General features: G+C 39.9%; 2 protein-coding genes across 11 annotated transcripts in view; one reads left to right on the forward strand and one right to left on the reverse strand.

The window, feature by feature from the left end:
• Nucleotides 1–13,381, forward strand: part of obsl1a (obscurin like cytoskeletal adaptor 1a) — a 30,196-nt gene extending 16,815 nt beyond the window's left edge. For both annotated transcript variants that reach the window (XM_081381335.1, XM_081381336.1), the window contains 14 exons: nt 2,080–2,355; nt 2,459–2,734; nt 2,833–3,108; nt 3,329–3,598; nt 3,695–3,961; nt 4,043–4,312; nt 5,507–5,773; nt 6,097–6,363; nt 6,586–6,698; nt 6,787–6,940; nt 7,778–7,939; nt 8,081–8,185; nt 10,843–11,109; nt 12,215–13,381. In XM_081381335.1, the coding sequence (XP_081237461.1) occupies nt 2,080–2,355; nt 2,459–2,734; nt 2,833–3,108; nt 3,329–3,598; nt 3,695–3,961; nt 4,043–4,312; nt 5,507–5,773; nt 6,097–6,363; nt 6,586–6,698; nt 6,787–6,940; nt 7,778–7,939; nt 8,081–8,185; nt 10,843–11,109; nt 12,215–12,486 (3,242 nt within the window). In that variant the 3' untranslated portion in view covers nt 12,487–13,381. The remainder of the gene's footprint in view (nt 1–2,079; nt 2,356–2,458; nt 2,735–2,832; nt 3,109–3,328; nt 3,599–3,694; nt 3,962–4,042; nt 4,313–5,506; nt 5,774–6,096; nt 6,364–6,585; nt 6,699–6,786; nt 6,941–7,777; nt 7,940–8,080; nt 8,186–10,842; nt 11,110–12,214) is intronic.
• Nucleotides 13,382–13,407: 26 nt separating this feature from the next.
• The window catches only part of spega (striated muscle enriched protein kinase a), a 108,536-nt gene continuing 100,603 nt past the window's right edge, over nt 13,408–21,340 (reverse strand). For all 9 annotated transcript variants that reach the window (XM_081381329.1, XM_081381327.1, XM_081381328.1 and 6 more), the window contains 8 exons: nt 17,934–18,056; nt 17,647–17,811; nt 16,910–17,459; nt 16,561–16,800; nt 16,234–16,457; nt 16,050–16,125; nt 15,772–15,921; nt 13,408–14,540 (listed from right to left, as the gene is read on the reverse strand). In XM_081381329.1, the coding sequence (XP_081237455.1) occupies nt 14,279–14,540; nt 15,772–15,921; nt 16,050–16,125; nt 16,234–16,457; nt 16,561–16,800; nt 16,910–17,459; nt 17,647–17,811; nt 17,934–18,056 (1,790 nt within the window). In that variant the 3' untranslated portion in view covers nt 13,408–14,278. The remainder of the gene's footprint in view (nt 14,541–15,771; nt 15,922–16,049; nt 16,126–16,233; nt 16,458–16,560; nt 16,801–16,909; nt 17,460–17,646; nt 17,812–17,933; nt 18,057–21,340) is intronic.

Below are 21,340 nucleotides of genomic sequence, written 5' to 3' on the forward strand. Positions count from 1 at the left end.
TTCCCTTTCTCAGGGAACAAGGGTTACAGTCATAATGCGAGACGTTCCCTTTCGAGGGAACTTAAACTGCGTCTATACGACACTTTGGGGAACGAGTACCCACTATGCCACAACAACACCTGCCTATCCCAGTGTGAAGCTGTCTCAGGCACAACTAGGAAAAGAGCACTCGTGCACCAGGTGTCGATGGGAGGTCCAGAATATAAAATCTTGTGAATGTGTGCGGAGTGGCCCAGCCAGCTGCATCACATATTTCATGAATTGGTACCCCTGAAAGGAGGGCTCTAGAGGACGCCATGCCTCTGGTAGAGTGAGCCCTCACAGCCAAAGGTGAAGGCAAACTGCGCACCTGATAGGCCAGGGAAATAGCCTGAACAATCCAGTTAGTGATGGTCTGCTTGGATGCGGGAAGCCCCTTCCTGGCGACCTGAAACACACCAGCAACTGGTCCGCCTTTCTCCACAGAGAAGATCTCTGAACATATATGTCGAGTGCTCTAACAGGGCAGAGCAGATGAAGTCTATCCTCCTCCACTGTCACATGAGGTGGGGGATGAAATGCCTGTAGAACCATCGACCTTGCCAAATTAGACGCCACCTTCGGAACGTAGCCCGGTCTAGGGTGCAAGATGGCCTTAACCCTCCTAGGAGCAAACTCCAGACACTGAGGAGATATGGAGAGCGCCTGGAGATCTCCTACTCTCTTAAGAGAAGTAATGACAAAGAGAAAGACCACCTTAAGCGACAGGTTCTTAGCCTCAGCCAACTCCAGTGGTTCAAAGGGGGCCTCAACCAACCCTTCGAGAACCACTGCCAGGTCCCATGTGGAAACTCAGGTCCGAGTTGGAACTATGAAGTACCGGCTGTAGAACGCGGACTCCCTGTCTGGTGGAGGAACATACTCTATGGCCTCCTTTGCCAGCAGCGAGTGAACTTCCTGTTCTAATACTCGACCCTGCTCTGGGTCCACTGCAGTCCAAACCACCCTGTTGAACTTCGGTGGGCGAACATGGAACTGCAGTCTGTACCCCTTTTCTACAGTGTGAAATGCAAAATTCACCCTCGGGGACAAGTGTTTTGTGAGAGTTCTTGACGATACCCCGAAGCGGAGGACCGGCAGGGAATAATTGAAAACGACTCTCGTTTTGCGGACGCGTACGCTGCCTGACCACAAGCCTGTGGGGTGGACAGAGCAGCGAGCATTCGCTGGAAACTGATGTGTCCCGAAGTTCATTAAAATTCCCTTCTACGATGCTGAGCACGTCTAATTCCTCAGAATCAGAGAGCTGCAGCACGGGATCCTCGACCCGAGTGGAAGAAGCCGTGGGGCAGGCTTCCGCACGGGGAAGGAGGGGATCCGAGCTATCAGACGAGGATCGAGAAATTGCCGAAGCAGTCTTGATCAGGTCTGCTAGCTCTCTCTGCGAGCCCCACGATCTGAGCCACCCCGCGAACCTGGCTGGCTTCATCAAATGCCAGGCAGGAGCGCAGCACTCTGGGTAGTGCTTCACAGTGGCCGCAAGCAGCCCCCTCGAGGGCTGCCCGGCCGTGCTGCACTCCCAAACAGTAAACGCGTGTGTCCCCACCCATAATATATCGAGGGCAGGGGTGCACACACTGATGAAACTGCTTGCTTGCCATCTGTTTTCTTTTGATATATATATATAGGACAAACAACAACAAACAGATGTTTCACACAACAGAGAGCGCTTGCTGAAGAGCGAAAGCTAACACTGTTGTGTGACGGCGTCCCTTTGTAGCTTCCGGGTGTGCCGTCACACTCTACGTCATCATGCAACACCAATAGGATTGGACTAGTTTCATTCATACTTAAGACGCGCTACGCTAAGGGGCGGTTCCCCAAAGTGTCATATCAACGCAGTTCGAGTTCCCTCAAAAGGAAATACAATTCAGTTACATCTACTGTAGTACTGAAATAGACAGTAAAATATATTCAGAGTGATTATTGTGTTATGATATCCAGACACATCTCACTTTGAGACTTGTATAAAGATATTGAAATGCCAAACAAAAATGATTGCTTTTTGTAAAGTGTTGTTGATGAGACTTTTTTCCACAGAGCCCCCTGTTAAACTTTCTTGCTCCAAGGACATAGGCAGCATTACAGAGAGTATTGCTGGTGATCCTGTAGTCCTAGAGCTTGAGGTTTCTCATGATAATGCAAAGGTGTGCTGGATGAAAGATGGAGTAAAGGTGGAAGAGAGCAGCAACATCACGATCACTGAGAATGGCCTCATACGCAAGCTAACTATCCATTTTCCAGCTCTGAAGGATTCTGGGATATACACCTGCAATGCCATTGATGACACAATAGATTTTAAAGTCAAAATTACTGGTATGATGTTAAACCACTACCTGGTTTCCTTAATTACATGTCTTTTAAAAAAAAGTATTACTCTTTTTTTCACTAAAAGTTTTTTAATCTTTCTCTCTTCCAGAGGCACCAGTAAAAATCCTGAATAAAGATCAGATCAAGAATGAGCACAAGGTTGTGTTATATGATGACGCTGTATTGGAGTGTGAGCTGTCTGCGGCCAATGGTGTAGTCAACTGGTATAAAAATGGCAGCCCTATTGAGGAGAATGAGCGCTTCTGTTTTGAGGAGGAAGGGACATTCAGATCCCTGGTCATTCTCTGTGCAGAGTTGCAGGACTCTGGAGAATATATCCTTGATGCTAAAGATGATACAATTTCATTTCATGTCACAGTACAAGGTAAAAAGTGTCTTTCAGTATTGATTTGAACCTGTGCATGAGCCCTAAAGCAGACAAAAGGTATGATGACACAGACTTTTGAACTCTCTCTCCTCCAGAGCCATTAGTGAAGATCATTGGCAATTCTGGTGATCCTGATTATCAGGAGATGGTGACAGGAGATGACCTCATCTTAGCTTGTGAAGTTTCTCGAGCCAACGCACCAGTAAAGTGGCTATTCAATGATAAACCACTGGTCCCTGATGAGCGCACGGATATTGAAAGCCACGGAACACTCCGGAAACTGACCTTAACCAACATCCTCCTTTCTGACTCTGGGAAATACATGTGTGATGCTGCTGATGACAAAATGATAACTGTTGTTAAAGTTCAAGGTACTGTATTTATTTTCCTTTTTTATACAATAATTGTGTTTAATTGAAACATTTTTTGAACATGGTATTGAAGTATTTCAAAACCATATAAAACTAACATGAATAAATTTAGTTTTAAACTAGATTTTTCTTTATCTTGGACACTCTTTGTGTCATTGCCCCACTTACATGCAAAACGCAATAAGACCTCATGTGCTTTACGTGTTGTATTTTTCTCCAGAGCCTCCCGTTGAGTTCCTCAACAAAGAAGAGGTGAACTTGGTCACTGGTTATGAAGCAGAGGCTGTCACTCTTACTGCCATGGTTTCCAGACCTAATGCTCAAGTGCGGTGGCTTAAAGACTGGACTCCATTCAGTGGAGAACGTTTCCACATAGCCAGCCTGGGCCTGACCCGCACTTTCACCATTGACCCATTAAAGAAGCTCGACAGTGGAGAGTACACATGTGATGCAAACACGGATGAGATGCACTTCAGTCTCCTGGTCAGAGGTTGGTAGCTGCAATCATGCTTTTACAGGAAAGTCATAGTAGCATTGCAACTCATACAATGTATAATAATAACCATGTAACCTTTATGCATTACAGATATGCGTATTAAATTTGTGAAGCCGCTGGTTGACACAGTGGCCCATAAAGATGGTATGATCACATTATGCTGTGAGATATGCAAAGCTAAAGCAGATGTCCAGTGGAAGAAGGATGGAGTGGAGATCATACCCAGCCGTCGCTTCTCTATCCGTGCCAACGAGACGGAGAGGAGTCTCACAATCCATCGTATCACCAAAGAAGATGCCGGAGAGTATGCTTGTGAGTCCAAAGATGACTGCACCAGTGCCAGAGTAAAGGTGGAATGTAAGTGTGAAACAAGTTACTTGTTGGAAGATACTAAACAACACACTTAGGCAATAACCTCCATCTGCTTTCCCTCTGCAGTGCCTCGTGTGGTGGAATTCCTCACAGAGCTTCACAATACCACAGTCATGGAGGGTGAGGATGCTACCTTTAAGTGTGTGGTCTCCCCTGATGATGTTCAGTTGGTCTGGCTCATGGATGGACAGCTCATCAAAACCAGTGATCGCTTCCATATTGAACAAAATAGCCTCTGCCATACTCTGATTATCCGGAAGGTCCAGCTACTTGATTCATCCCGGATCACTGCAGAGGCTGAGGGTATCATTTCTAAAGCCAGTCTCAAGGTCCAGGGTATGTAAATGTTCATTATACTAAAAAAACAACAAACACACACACACACACACACACACACACACACACACACACACACACACACACACACACACACACACACACACACGCACACCTACACGCACACACACACACACACACACACAAACACACACACACACACACACACACACACACACACACACACACACACACACACACACACACACACACACACACACACATAACAGGCATTAAAATACAGAAAACAGAAAGAAAAAAAAACAGCCATTAAAAGGGCATTATTTCTACAAACAAGAACTTAAATATGTGTACTGTATTCCAAGTCTTCTAAAGCCATGTAATAGTTTATTGATGAACAGACTGAAGCCATGATTGAGATTTGACAGCAACAGTGGAAGGGACTTTTTCAGTAAATAGTGACATCAGTTTTGGTCTGTTCAATTGTAAGTTATAGATATAAATATATATGCCAGATATAAACTCTATATTTCTATATATTACTATATATCTATATATAGTATAAATATACTATATATAAATATATATTTCTCATAATTGCAAGTTTATATCCCGCAATTCTGACTTTACAACTCACAATTGCGAGTTTATAATTGTGTTTTTATCTCGCAATTCTGACATTTTAACTCGCAATTGCAACTTTATATCATGCAATTCTGAGAAAAAAAGTCAGATTTGCGAGATATAAACTTTGTAAGATAAAAATTCGCAATTATCTTTTAATTTTATTTATTCTGTGGCGGAAACAAGCTTCCATATAAATCAGCTCTTAAAATATAGTATTATTATTTACCATTTAATAGTGTCTAGGGTTCTACATTTTATCATTGATTGATGTTTTGTGAATTTGTTGTTTTATTTGATGGTTTACTGAGCGTGTACAGCATTTTGAAACAATATGTGTTGTATTTAAATGTGCTTTAAAAATAAATGTAATCTAACTGAAGATTAAGATGTAACTATTTTCTTTTATGATAACAAAATGATAGAATTTTCATTTTTGGATGAAGTTTAATATAATTATTAGGAAATTATCAGTGTTTGTGATTATTTCTCAAGATTGGTTGAAAGTTTAATTTCAATGGCAGTTTTGTTTTTTCCACTAATATTCAGGGGGCAAAAATTGTAAATGTTTGACTTTGTAACTTAGTAACCTTTTACATTTGCATGCAGAGGCACAGGTATTGTTTACAAGGAGAATGGAGGCAGTGATGGCTGAGGAGTTTGGAGAGGCTACATTAGAGACAGAAGTGAGTCTGGAGTCTGGAGAAGTGCAGTGGATGAGGCAGGGGGTGGTGATCCAGCCAGGACCCAGACATAAACTCGCCCAGAATGGCTGTAAACGTATCTTGGCCATCAGTAACCTCAATCTGTCTGATCGAGGGACATACCGCTGTGAGACCCTCCATGACCGTGCGCAGGTCAAGCTCAATGTGGAGCGTAAGTGGCCTTGAGCATGTCTAACTCTGAGCATGTCTCTTGATTGTTTAGAGAAATTATCAAAGCCACATGAATTACTTAAAGGGGCATTTGGAGTTTTAGCTTAACTAAATATAACTCTGCTGAAATAGTATACAATCCAATGATAATATTGAGTCAAATAATGCATGTAAAATCTTGGCAGGCATTTCAATTTAAGCATCAGCTATAGTTCTGGTCCCTGGCCTAACAGTTCTGAACTTGTCTGTCCATTATGTAAAATTTTATTCAGTTTTTATTAGAAGCATTATTGTATTCAAAATAAGCTATGCTACTATTTAAAGCGAGGAAGATTGTCATACGCAAGGGGCTGATGGACATTGAGACATTTGAGAGAGAGACAGCGTCCTTCGAAGTGGAACTTTCTCATGCTGATGTGGAGGGTGTGTGGCAAAAAGATGGTCTGCGTGTCAAACCCAATAACAATTGGCGTGTTAGTTCCAATGGACTAGTACATGGCCTCACTCTCTCCAACCTCACATTAGAGGACACGGGTAGCATTGTCTTCTCTGCAGAAGGTCTGAGAACTACTGCCAGACTGGTAGTCAAAGGTGGGTATATAGAGGAGAAACATTTATGCTTGGGATTCAACAAAAACTAATAGTATATATATATATATATATATATATATATATATATATATATATATATATATATATATATATATATATATAGCCAATATAAATAAATATAAAAATATCAATATATATATATTTTTTTATATTAGTCACATAATTGCCAAAAATAACAAGCTTTGTGCATCAAAATCTTAGAAACACCAGTAATGATCATTAAGAAGCTGTCTGATGTCAGACTTGAGGAGGAATCTTCAGTCATTTTGGAGTGTGAGCTGTCTAGACCAAATGTGGATGTCAAATGGCAGAAGGTATTGCTAAATAAATAAATAATGCACTGTACCTTCCTAAATATGTTTTCACTTTTTCTCACTGAACTCTCTATGGATTGATTGGCAGAATGGGTTGGAGCTGAAATCCAGTAAGACTTTAAGGATTTATTCCATGGGGCGTAAGCGCTGTTTACAGATCTTGGAATCCAGCATCAGTGATTCAGGCCTTTATACTTGTGAAATAGGTGATCTCAGCACTTCCTGTAAACTTGAGGTCTATGGTAAGCCTATATATCACTTCAGTTTTCATCACATTTTCCAGCTTGTTGCTTTTTGGAAACTTTGAGAGAATGCACACTAGCAGTGAAATTGTCCTGTTGTTTTGGGCATTTTTCTGGTTGCTTCAGCTTCTACTCAAAATTCAAGATGGATAATAAAGAAGAGGCTCACTACTTTTGCTAATGCTTTATTATCATGAATGGTTAGCTGGCGTTAAACTTGGCATGAAATCAAAACATATTATTACTGGTCTCTGTGAATCATTCATCCGTCTATACATTTTCTTTATAAAATATTTTTGGCCTTGTAAAAAGTCATAACTTGCTATTCCTGTGATATGGCTCCCTTGATATTTATGACTAGGCTATATACTGCAGTTAAGCCAATCACATTCAGATCTGCTTCCATTCCATTATGCAATGCTCATTTTTCACAATCCAATCCACAACAGATGGATCAAATAGGCTGTCCTTGTTTCCTTTTTTCATGTTCAATTAGCCATTAGAAATCATAATACTATAATAACATTGGTCACAATTTCTGTATCATGCCAAATTTAATAAGATCATGTTCTATGTAAGGGCCCACAGTTGTACTAATACTGGTAACTCTTGAATATTTAAAAATCTGTTGTTCCAAGGTAGAAGTATGTTTTGTGCTGGCATATATTCTGTTGTCCTTTATCATTGCCACTTCTATGTCAGTGATTTGTGACAGTGTTTTTATGCAATTGCTTGTCAGATAATATGTGCCTTAAATATGACCACTTATATTCTTCCAAGCTTGTAATAACCTAAATATTATGAAATACACAATAATTTTCTCCACATTGTTTTCAGAACATGAATTAGAGATCATAACTGGCTTGGATGATCTTTGGATTAAGGAGGACCAGAATGCTGTCTTTATGTGTGAGCTGTCTATGGAAGATATGCCTGGGGAATGGTACAAAAATGGCAGCAGGATACGTCCCACTACCACCATCAAGACTCGTACAGAGGGTGAGGATAAACTGAACTTATGTTGTAAATATAGATAGAACTGATCCTTTATTATTTTTTCTGTTGGAATTATGTACAATATGAGACTTTAAATTAAACTTGAAAAAGGAAAGAGTTATTTTTCTTTTACCATTTAAATAGGCACAAAGCACTTCCTGCTTATATGCAACGTCAAGGCTGAAGATTCTGGAGAAGTCAAGTTTGTTTCCAAACAAGTGGAGTCAGTTGCTTATCTTGATGTTGAAGGTATTGTATAAAATAAGTACTTTACTTGAATATAATTCTGCATTCATAGTGATTCAAAAGATTATTTGGTAAAGCCTTACAAATAAGGTTTCATGTGTTAACATTAGTTACTGGATAAGATGAACTAACAATGAACAATACTTCTACAGCATTTGTTAATCTTAATGTTAGTTTCTACATTTACTAATACATTTTTAAGTTGTATCTGAAAACATTATTTAAAGCACTGTGAACTAAGATGAACAATCATTGAACAATTTTATTTGTATTAACAAACATTAACAATGTAAATGTTGTGCAATTGTATTGCTCATAGTTAATGTTAACTAATGCATTAAAGGGACACTAAGTGGGATTTTCTCCCATCTAGTGGTGAAATTGTATTTTGCAATTAAATGAATAGTGCTCTCTAGCGCCTCGCATTTTCAAATGTGTGTTGCATCTACGGTAGCCATTATGTACCAAAAAGCTATGACAGGATGTCCTCTAATAGCACTTCATCGAGTTTTCCTTCGGGTGAACTGGTTTGTTATTTTAAACAAACTACAACTTGACACAACGAACTAACGAATGTTACAGTTTTGAACAAACAAAACTTACAACCTTGTTTATAGGTCCTTCTCTACTTTACTCAATAGTAGAGATACTACTTTGATACTATACCTTGAAATGTGCTGGGTTTTTTTATTTAATTTTTGATGTGCACAAATAAATGACAGGTACCATAAGATTATCTTCTTCCTGTTCCTTTTTTTTTTCTTCGTTCATGCATGTTACAAATGCATGAATGAATGAATGAATGAATGAATGAATGAAACATTTATGTATGACTTGAGCAATAAATAAATAAATAAATAAATAAATAAATGTATCAATTTTCAGTACCACAGGGAAGAACTTATAGGCCTACTGTCATATAGATATTTTTATTTTCTTATTTTTTTTTGTCCATCCATTTAAAATCTAGGAAATAATTACTTTCTTCTGAAGAGATCACTTTACATAATGACATATTCAATTAAGGCTTTTTATTCATATATCATTCACCTAAATGTTTGCTCACTCAGTGTATGGGATAATTATTGGGATAATAATTGCGATAATGTGATAATTATTGGGATAATTTTGTTATAATTGCACAAGATAGCTTGTTTTTACTATATTTTATGTAGCCTAATAATTTCACAGTAAATCTCCAAATTAATGTAGAAACATCATAAAGACAGTAGCCTATATTTCAAATAATTGTTTAATGGCATATTTTTATGAATGAAGTGTTATTTGATTCTGATGTCACTGCTGCACTGTCACATGTGGATCCCACACGCGTCCCATTTTCTCACAACTCTTAACGTTCATTTAAGACTTTATTTAACTAATTTAAGACTGCTCTCATGAGGATACTCAAAGTGAAAGCGCGAAAGAGAAGTCGAGTCTGGTGCGCGTCGTGTCAGCATTACAGACAGCGCATTCTCTTTTGTATTTTCTCGCTTGCATGATTAGAAGCATTTGCATGAAGAAGAACGTGATTATATAATGTAACGCTAGCCAAAGGATGACAGAAAAAAAATGCTGCTTTAATTGCGTTAAATATTTTTAACGTGTTAAACTGAAAAACATTAATCGCACGCATTGCGTTGACAGAAGCACGGACATAACCGATGTGTTTATGTGAATACGCGGCAAGACGGACGTTGTGACAATGTTTTCGTGTGTATTTGACTGTAAGCGCATCAATGAAAAATAGGCAGCTTTAAGTGGACGCACTGGGAATAAGGCACGGGAATAAAATCACACGCAAGCGCAACCTCCGCAATTCAACGCCGAAAACTTATGATTTGCATTTTTATTATAAATTTGTGCGCATTATTTGTTGTTATTAGAGACTTCCGACGATCCGAGATTGATGGTAAAATTTTTTTTTTTTTTACACAGCACCCCTGCTCTCGCCAGGGTGCCGCGTCACCCCGCTGGGAAACGCTGGTCTATATAGGCTAATAGAAAAATAAAAATAAAAAGCCTGTAATTAAGACCTTAACATTGACTTACCTGTCGAGAAGAAAGCAGGCAACTTCAGCGTCTCTTTTGAAAGATTTCTCCTGCATTAGCTATCCCGACATTATTGTTTTTGTAATCTCCGATCACGTTTCCTTTTACGGTCTTATTGTGGACTTTTTCGACGAAGAGGACTCGTTATCCTGTGACTTAACCGTGCAGTGCAGCCTTTAAAACTTGCCGGGGCAGTGACAAAAGCGCCTCTCACTGCTCTGCTCCGTTTCTGCTGGTTTCAGTCACGTGACGCGGCTCTGAACGAAAACGCGTTGTGGAAACGCGTTGGCCTAGTACTTTTTGTCCCTCTCTGCTATTATAGTTTTTCAAGATGGCGGAACAACATGGAAGCCTCCGTGGACTTACCCGTCCCATGTATATAAAGATAATAAATTCTTCGTTTACGAGGATAAGTCAGATCATTGGCAGAGGTATTTGTACACCATTGAGGACATATTTATGAATAAAAATATTGATTTTAGATAATAAAATACCTAAAAAGTTACTTATTGTCCCTTTAACTAATGTTAACAAATGATACCATATAGTAAAGTTTTACCAATTATCTGATGCCAGCAAAAATCCTTTGTCAATATCTGTTTTCACAGAGCTTCCTGTTAGCATTGTCCGTCCCCTCAGGGATCGAACAGCACTGGAAAAGCATCGAGTCATTCTGGAATGCACTGTATCATCACCAAATTGTGACGTCACCTGGTACAAAGGGGATGAAGAGTTGGAATCCACAGAACACATGGAGATGATACAAGAAGGCTGTTACCATAAACTTATCATCCACCAGGTGGCATTGGAGGATGAAGGAACCTACAGTATTGAGGTTGGGGAGCACACATGCACAGCCAAGCTGATGGTTGAAGGTGAGAATTGTTTGGATCGAAAATGACCATTTTTATTATGTATCAATGATTTTAGTATGCAAAATAGATAGGACAAATTATTAAGACATTATTTAAATTCATTTGATTTGAGAAATTAAAAAGAGATATGCAAGGCATTAAAGGGTTAGTTCACCCAAAAATGAAAATTAGCCCATGATTTACTCACCCTCAAGCCATCCTAGGTGTTTATGACATTCTTCTTTCAGACAAATAGAATCAGAGTTATATATAAAAAAAATGTCCTGGCTCTTCTAAGCTTTATAATGGCAGTGAATGGCCATTTCTGTTTTGAAGTCCATCACAGAGCATCCATCCATGATTAAAGTGCTCCACAAGGCTCTGGTGGGTTAATAAAGGCCTTCTGAAGCGAAGCAATGCGCTTGTGTAAGAAAAATATCCATACTTAAAACTTTATCGACTAAAATAACTAGCTTCCGACAGATGGCCATATGTATCGATTTATGGCGAAAGAGTAAACCTTGAACTGACGCACAACGTAATGACGAACGTGGAAGCGCAGAGGATAGAGCAAAACAAAACACCAGTCACGAATTAGAAGTCTAAAAATAGTTTTTTTAAGGAGAAATGTCGGAGGAGCTTGATTTTGTTGCCCAGCCCTATTTGTTTGAACCGCGAAAGGCATAACTTACGATACTCCTACATCCTACGTCATACATGCGTCACGGGTTACTCTTGTGGCACAAGGTGACTTGCGTAATATGCGTACGGTCGTCTGTCAGAAGCTAGTTATTTTAGTCGATAATGGATATTTTTCTTACACAAACACATCGCTTCACTTCAGAAGGCCTTTATTAACCCCTAGAGCCGTGTGTATTACTTTTATCAGCATGGATGGATGCACTTTGATCGACTTCAAAACAGAAACGGCTATTCACTGCCATTATAAAGCTTGGAAGAGTCAGGTCTTTTTTTTATATATAATTCCGATTGTATTCATCTGAAAGAAGAATGTCATACACATAGGATGACTTGAGGGTGAGTAAATCATGGGGTAAATTTCATTTTTGGGTGAACTATCCCTTTTAAGGTCATAGTTTAAACTTTCTGCTTTTTGACTTCATAGCCCAGTCTATCCTAGTGGTGAAGGATATAGAGGATGTGGAAGTGAGAGCTCCTGAAACAGCTTGCTTCCAGTGTGAAGTGTCCGTGACCCTCATCAAGCCTCCTATCTGGACATTAAATGGGGAGAACCTGCAGTCTGGGCCCAATATTCGAATAGAGAACCAAGGGACAGTCCACAAACTGACATTCAAAAACACCAGCTCTGACATGAGTGGGACAGTCAAGTTTACCACAGGGAAAGCCAAGACTAGTGCCAAACTGACAGTGCTTTAGTGAATTATCAAAGGTCACGCACATGACAGTATAAAAGAGAGGGAAGTAGTATATATAAATGGATGTGTGATCATATCAAGCAAATTAAAGTAATGCTCTTAGATCTTTTAACCCAGTGATCTCAAACTCAATTCCTGGAGGGCCACAGCTCTGCACAGTTTTGCTCCAACCCTAAGCAAACACACCTGATCCAGCTAATCAAGGTCTTCAGGATTACTAGAAACTTCATTGCAGGTGTGAGTTGGAGCTGGTTGGAGCTAAACTGTGCAGAGCTGTGGCCCTCCAGGAATTGAGTTTGAGATCACTGTTTTAACCTGTTTACCTCAAAGTTAAAAAGTGAGACGTGATATCGAAAAAGAAATAGACTAGCCACTGCACACATTTACTCCTGAAAGGGACTGATATTTGAGAGAGAAAAGTCATAATTTAAACCTGATGGTTGTCTGTATGGAGTCAGAACAGAATGTGATAGGAAGCAAGTGCGACTGTAAACTCAATGTGGAAATGAAAGTATATGAAGATGCACAGGGATTAAAACCTGAGGATTTCCTCTTTATGCCATTTTGTGTAGTAGAACCACACAATAATTTAATGTAACAACTCTCTCAAAAATGCTGATAAAGAGGAGAACGTATGTAATGTCTAATGGATGGATGGAAAACTTTTTATAGTATTTATAATTTTTAATATTTTACAGAATAGAATGACAGAAATGACAGAAGGTTATATTTTATAGACGCAAAAAAGGTAATGTTTGTTTAAAATGTAACCTTTTCTGCATTTAGTTAAATGAAAACAGGACTGATATCAAAGCTTATATCATATATAACTATACCAACGTACTAACGATGCTGCTGTAAAAGTGATATCCCATAAAAATAATAATACCCATCTGTTATAAAATGTAGATTTTATGTCTTCAATTAACCTGTTTTATTTTTAATTCTGTTGAAAGAATACTTCCATAGAAAGTGGACAAAAAATATGTAAATATATACTTATACCTGTTATCATAGTACCCATACTATTTTTTTTTTTTTTTTTTTTTACAAAAACAGCAAAAGCGAAACAGCAAAAATTCTATACTGAAATTGAACGTATCGAAGGAAATGCCAAACACAGTGTGATATATAAAGTTTGAAATATCAAATCAAATGTAAACATACATCTAAGATTTACACAGACATAGTGACATAATGAGCAAGAAGAACATTTTCATTCTTGGTTTTACAGTAACGGCTTTCATAAATAAACTTTGAAACATCTTGGAACACCAGAGCATAATTTCTTTCTAAACTTAAAAGTATATTATGTTGCTGACACTCTATATATTTAAAACATTGACAAATCAGAATTTTACACTGCAGACAACTGCATTAATATAATTCTCAAAAGAAAATGGACAACTCTTATTACTTGCTTCTGCAATTCTTAAAATGATACTCAATTCAAGTTCAAATGGATGCATCACCAATTACAATCTACATAAATACTAAATAATAATGATATTATAAAGAAATCATTCTGGTACAATCACTGATCCAAAGTTAATTAATCCAGTATTGCTCTTTATGTAATGTCCGTCACCTTGACAACTGTTACGTCGATCAGCTATCGACCAACTTTCCTATTATCACCCTTAACATGTAGTCTGTTTTTTTTTTTTCTCTTTTTTTTTCTTGTGATAGAGTACAGTTTGTTCTTCAACTCATATTATTTGTCATTGAGAAAGCTTCTGGGTAGAATTTCCAGACATTTACCAGCGCTGAAAGACTTAATTTCCTTATACTGTTCAAAGTCCTTGTTTTTCTTCACTGATATGTGTGCTTGGTGAGCTAGGATTGGTAGATGAGGCTGGGGATGAAGGCCCACTCTGGTAGACTCTGAGAAGGACCTCGTGTTTAGTAGCTGACTCAGCACATCTGCGCTGGTGCTCCCCCAGGAATTCTTTGAGCCGTGTGGTAGTGAAAGTCAAGGTCTGTCGACGCAGTTTCTTTAAATACGAGTCATGAAGCCATGAATGTTTGAGGCAGTCCTTAATGGTGGGTCGGCACCTGGGGAAAGAGTCCATAATATTAGTAAAAATTATTGGGATATTTCATGGTTACCCTCATTACTCTTCATATCTATGGATATATCCAGTATAAAACAAAATTCTGTGTCTTTCACATATCTACTATATAATTGTTCAATAATAATAAAAAAGACTTATGACAGAGACAGTATGCTGAATAAACTGCTTTTGTGAGAAAACAGCTTATTCCTATAATGGGACATAAGGGAATAAGGGAACTGACAGCCTTTCCGCTAATCTTCAACATGTTTGCCATTAATACATTTTTTTTTTTGAGCTATATTTGGAGTTTACAACTAAAAAGTTTTGTAACAGATGTCATGGACAATTTTGCAACCAATCCTGTCACGGATGGTTGAAGATAATGATGAAGGGAGACGGTGAGATGTAGCGGATCTAAAATGCAGCATGATATTTATTAAACAAAAATAAGTAATCCAAACAAGTGAAGGAAGGAAGAAACATTTCTGAGAGCTACGTCTTTTACCACATGGCCACTATACCACCTGACCACTGCAGATTTAAAATGCGACTTGAAGCGGCGCTGTGAAGACCAATCGGTGTATGACACCAAAATACAGTGTAAATAAACCAATGAAACCAATGAAAACCTACTTAGAAACCAGAAACTGAATTATGAAGCTTTCGGTATAAATGAAAGGAAACACAGTAAATAACAAATACAAACTAAAACTCCATGAAAATTAAAACGAAACTATAATAGAACATTACAATTCCGTTTGCAGAATTAGTCATTCATGTCTATGGTATACATAAACAGTGATTGAAAAAAAGGGGGATGTCTTTGTCATCAAGGCTATAATGTGAATGTTTTTTTAGGTACACGTGAACCAAGTTGTGCTTTCTCCAATGGTAGAGCCATGGAGGTTGGTATTTCCTTAAATAACAGGGGTGTCCAATCCTGCTCCTGGAGGGCCAACGTCCTACTAAGTTTAGCACACTTCGGCCCCAACACACCTGCCTGGAAGATTCCAGTCATCCTGAAAACCTTGGCTACTGGTTAAGGTGAATCTGAATAGGGCTGGAGCTAAATTCTGCAGGAAGGCAACCCTCCAAGAGCAGGGTTGACTACCCCTGATCTAAAAAGTGCAATGCTGTGGAGGCTACAGGAACAGTCTGAAAACTCTTTCACTTAAGGGTGGTTTTAACTTAAGTTGCAACTGGCTCCTGGCTGTGTAATTGATACTCACCATTGATAGCCATTTATTATCTTCTTTAAAAACGTGGAGGCACTTTGGGACACCTTTGGGTAGAGCTTAGATGAGTCAAACTTTGCTGCATGGATTTTGATCTCTGTCACTTTTGGGTCTTTGTCTTGGAAAGGATGTCTACCGCTGAGCCTACAGTAAACAAAGTGACTTAAAATAAACACCTTTTTTTCTTGTTTGATAAGCTGTTTATCTCAGAAATACACCATAATACAATAGTAAAGTTGGCTGATTGGTTAATTCCTTTATAGATGACTTACATAATATAGGAAATAACTCCCAAGCCCCAAATGTCTGCTGGGGGTCCTACTAGATCTCCTTTTAGCATTTCTGGAGCTTGAAGAAGGCAGCAAACATCTCATTAATGTCAATAAGACATGGATATGTATTTTAAATCCTTATGTAGAGAAACAACACATGATAAGAATTGCACAATGTGCATACCCATGTACTCCAGAGTCCCAATATCTCTGCTGTATTGCTGAAGTGAGAGAGGGTTAAACCTTTGAGCACTGCCAAAATCTATGATTTTAATCACATTGAGGTTGGTGACCATGATATTGTCTGGCTTAATGTCCAGATGAAGAATCTGGCAGTTGTGGAGATATTCTAAACCCTGAAGAATCTGGACAATGAAACTCACTACATCATCTTCAGTGTAACAGAATCTGGAAGAGAAACCAAGACCCATCTGAAGACAATGAACTTCATTTTCACATCCTATTCAAAATAAAACAGTCTAAAAATATTACCCGAAAGGTTCATACTCACCTGTCAATGAGACTGTACAGGATCTCTTTGCCTGGGCAGTACTCTGTTATGAGTACAAGGTAGCGAGGTGTGATATAGGCTTCATGTAGGGCCATGATTCTTTCACAATGAAGGGACTTCAGGGTCTCATACTCCTTTATGACAGTTTGCTTAGTCTGATGATCATAGGGAATTATCTTTGCCATGAACATCTTCCCTGTTGCATTTTCTCTGCAATCTCTTATCACTCCAAAACGACCCCTATCAAAAATAAATGTGTTTCATGAAAGTGCTTGCAGATTTGTAAACTGTATAAATAGATGGAGAATTATTTGTATAAATAAATGGATAAGTCATTTTATTTTCTCACCTGGCTTTCTCTTCCAAAAAGATGTACGGCTTCTGAGGAACTCCTTGCCTCAAAGTGGTCTCAGTTTTTTTGCAGGATACCACTCGTCCTGTGACACCAGTCTCTAGTGTGGGTGAGCTTGCTCCTTCTCCTATTGGACTGATACTGCTGACCAGAATTACATGGGGAGAGACAGGGGTGGGAGCAACTGAGCAAGTGGCTGGAACATATGTAGGGACAGGGGAAATTGATCTGCCTATTGAGGGTGGAGCTGTGCATGACCTTGGAGATACAGTCTGGGCTTGCGTAACACAGGGAATCATATTGATAGTGCTCGTTGGCTTGGGGAGAACAAGAGGAGGCATTGACGTCTTTGGGCAAGAGTGAGAAACAGGGACTTCTGAGGAAGTATTTGTAACTTCACTAGACTGTGCAATAATAGGACTAATAGACTGACTAAACACACTTGGCTGTGCTAATGTAAAAGCAGATGTTGTCACAGCAGTGGTCACAACAGGGTAAGAGGCCGAGGGGTGTGGCTTCATTTCAGCAGGCTTATGGAGTGGTGCCACTGCAAAACAGGTAGGATTGATATACACATACATTTATTTTCCTAATCCAGAAGATAAAAATGAAATGACATTAACCAGTTAATTAAAATAGTAAAATGTCTTGTAATAAAAGCTTATTTTACCAACAGAACAATAATCAGTTTTAAGGCTAAGTAATTAAGTACAACTGAACTGTATGCCCAGTACCTTCAACGTTAATGCTTACTCCCTCTGATACATTGCTGTATGGACCTTGGCCAGCTTTATTTACACATGCCACACGGAATCGGATGGTAGATCCAGATGGAAGTTTAGAGCAATTGTAGAAACAATCAGTCACTCCTGTAGCTTCAGTCCACCACTTATCATATCCTACAGATAAAACGTGAACATTTAAATCACTGGACACAATAAATGACAAAGATATAATAATATCCATACTATTATGAAACATAATAAATCAGTATATGCAAGATTGATTAGACATTCCCTACCATCAGATCTTCTCTCAAGTATGTATGAGCAAGGAACTTTGGTGTCTGATGGTTTCCATTGCACCAGAGCAGTGTTATTGTAGATCTGTGGAATCTCTGGGGTTCCTGGCGGTTTTGGGACACCTTAAAATGTGATATAAACAATATATGAGAAAAGAAAATAATTATGCAAGCATGTAATGAACAAAATGTGAAAACACCTAAACATCTGTTTGGCATTAATGCTATATATCTTATTCCTGACAAGCTTACTGCATTTTTAATTATGGGAGGGACTTCTGGTTTGGGAAACTTCCACTAAAAAAATGCAAAGAATAATTTCAAATTATAAGGTTGTGCTATAAATAATCATTATCTGTCAATTTGATTGAATAATCTGTTTTCCTTTGTTTTATTTTTAGACATCAGAAGAATAATGTAACTCTTGGTATTTTAATGTGACATGATATCACAAGAATATCCGTGGCAAGAGCTCTTTTCATTCGCTGCATTATTTTCCTCCTGATTTTTTTTTTTTTTTCTCTGTAACAATGTGAACAACATACTGCACACTTGTGGTCTGCTCTCATTATTTAATTTACAATATATATCCCAATAATAATTCCCTAGAATGCTGTGAATCTCTATTTTTTCTCCCCAAATCCTCACATCTCTTTCCAGGTTTTTTTTTCACACGGATGCTTTAAAATGTAATTGTCTCCTCTTTTCACTTCTAATCCCTATTAACAGTGTTCACTGGAATGTTTCTAAAGCAGGTACATTCAATATTTGTGGCCTGTCAAAATGATGGAAAGCATTTTGAAATATTATCACTCATTCTTAAAGTTAGTTAACTTTTTTTTACCAAGGCAACATATGTTACATAATACAGACATATTACTACAGTGATATTTAACATGTCTGGTAATAACGGTAATATTGCTGCTGAAATAATCAAGATTTTGGGGTTATGCATCATCTGTTGTAGTAATTTGTTCATGCTTTTAAGTTCCCTTTCAAGGGAACTCGAGCTGCGTTGAAACGCTGTGGGAACGCCCCTGCGTGAGTGCGTCATGAAGCACGTATGGAATCAGTCCAATGGCGAGACGGAACGTCATAGGTGGGTGACATCATCAACCAGGAAACTATAAAGCACCCCTGAATCATAACCACGCTAGCTTCTGTGCCTTCAGCAAGCGCTTTGTGTGAATCATATTGTCTGAAAGTGTTTTTGTCTGTCCTTAGTTGTTACTAGGCAGGAGTTTTGTCACATGTGAGCGTTTACCACTAAGAAAGCTGCGCTCCCACCGATCGCTCTTCGAGGAGGATAGTTTGGGTCACTCTCGGCTCGGGTCCCGCTTCTGTCGAGGCAGAGCGGCGACTTCAGTTGTGGGGTTCGCAAATGGATCTGTCAGTCCAGGGTTTGGAAGCATGCTCTGCGGTTTCTTCCGCCTAGGCTGAGGTCCCGGTACTGCAACTATCCAGTTCTGAGGAGCTGGATGTTGTTAGTATTGGAACAGGAGATACTGAGGACTCGTCACCTCAGTCTCCTGCATGTGAGGAGTTAATGGAGGTGCTCACTCATGCTGTTCAAAAATTGAGTATTGAGTGGCCAGCAGACAAAAAAGAGACAGGGCAGAAAAGCAAGCTTGATGAACGCTTTCTGCCTTCCTGTATGCAGACTCCATGCCAGTGCTTACCATTCTTCCCAGACCTTCACACCGAGGTTTCGAAGTCCTGGAACAGACCAGTTTCTTCCCGTATATTTAGTCCACAAACATCTACATATTCAAACATATTTGGGGCAAAACAATATGCGATGCCTAAGGCTTGCGAGCCATCTCTCCCCGAATCGGCATCGTCTCTGAAAGCACCGGCATTACCCTCCAAGACATTCAGAAACACCTCGGGTTTGGTGGGTAAAGCATATTCAGCGGCGGGTCAGGCCGCGGCGTGCCTGCACACCATGTCTATCCTGCAGGCATACCAGGCCGACCTATTAAAAGATATGAGTGAGAGTGAGGAGGTCAGCACTGACGTAATTCGGGAATTAGTAGCAGATTTATCTCTCCGTGCCACCAAGAAGACGACCAAATCAATGGGCCGTTCTATGGCAGCCCTGGTGACCACGGAGAGGCATTTATGGCTGAACCTCTCAGGGATGAAAGAGAAAGAGAAAACCTTCCTTCTGGATGCCCCGCTTTCCCCTGCTGGCCTATTCGGTGACTGTTAACTCGGTCATCGATAGGTTTCAAGAAGAGAAAAAACAGGCGGCGGCGTTCCAGAAGTACCTGCCACTCAGAGTTCATGTCCTAGGGACTGCTGGGCAGGAGCAGTCCCGGCCGTTGTCTAGCTCCTCACACAGGGCGCAACAAAAGCAGAGTGTCGCGTCTCGCGCTCCCCCACAGAAAGACTAGGACGTGGCGTGGCGCTCTCAGGCGAAGTCTGCTAGTCTGCGGACAGTTATTATCGCTAAGAAGGCTTCGTCTAAGAAGAAGTCCCGCCACTGTCAGGATGCTGAGGGTGGTCCCCACCGAGAGAAAGCTGAGTTCACCGCATCACATGGTGCCCGTTCTCTCTCTGTGCCCTCAGGGGCCCGCTCTGCCAACCCTGCCTTTATGCCGGGCGTAGACGGTCCCAGCGAGCGTTTTCCCGAGGGGCACTCGCTCCCTCTGAGGAGGGGTCCAGAGCAGTTAGACCAGATGTTCCCTGCCGGTGCGCCGTTACAGGGCACTGTGTCTGCAGCTCAAAATATTCTGGCTGGTACCCTTAGTAGATTATCTGGCGGAGTGGAAAAGCCTTCCAAATATATCTAAATGGGTCCTGCAAACAATCGAAAACGGTAACACTATTCAGTTCAGGTCTTGTCCACCTCGATTCAGAGGGTTCCTACCCACAGTGATGGGCCCTGAGCAGGCTCTGGTAATGGAACAGGAGGTAAAGGCTCTTTTGCAAAAGGAGGCTATAGAACGGGTTCCTCCTCCCAGCAGGGAGTCAGGTTATTACAGCCGGTACTTCATTGTCCCAAAGAAGGATGGGGGGTTACGTCCAATTTTAGATCTGAGCCTGTTAAATCGCACAGTATGGAAGCTCAAATTCAAGATGCTCGGTCTCAAACAGATCGTGTCACAAATCAGATCCGAAGACTGGTTTGTCACGATAGACCTAAAGGATGCTTACTTCCATGTTTCCATCCTTCCACAACACAGGAAGTTCCTGAGGTTTGCTTTCGGGGGCAAAGCATACAAATATCGTGTTCTTCTGTTCGGCCTAGCTCTGTCTCCCCGCCCATTCAAGAAATGCATGGATGCAGCTCTGGCTCCACTGTGACTCCAGGGCATCCGCATTTTAAATTATATCGACGATTGTTTGATCCTAGCTCAATCGGAGCATCAGGCGGTTCAGCATCGAGATGTCGTTCTCGCTCA

The sequence above is a fragment of the Scardinius erythrophthalmus genome (genome assembly GCF_964197995.2).
Source record: "Scardinius erythrophthalmus genome assembly, chromosome: 12".
Taxonomy (NCBI): domain Eukaryota; kingdom Metazoa; phylum Chordata; class Actinopteri; order Cypriniformes; family Leuciscidae; genus Scardinius; species Scardinius erythrophthalmus.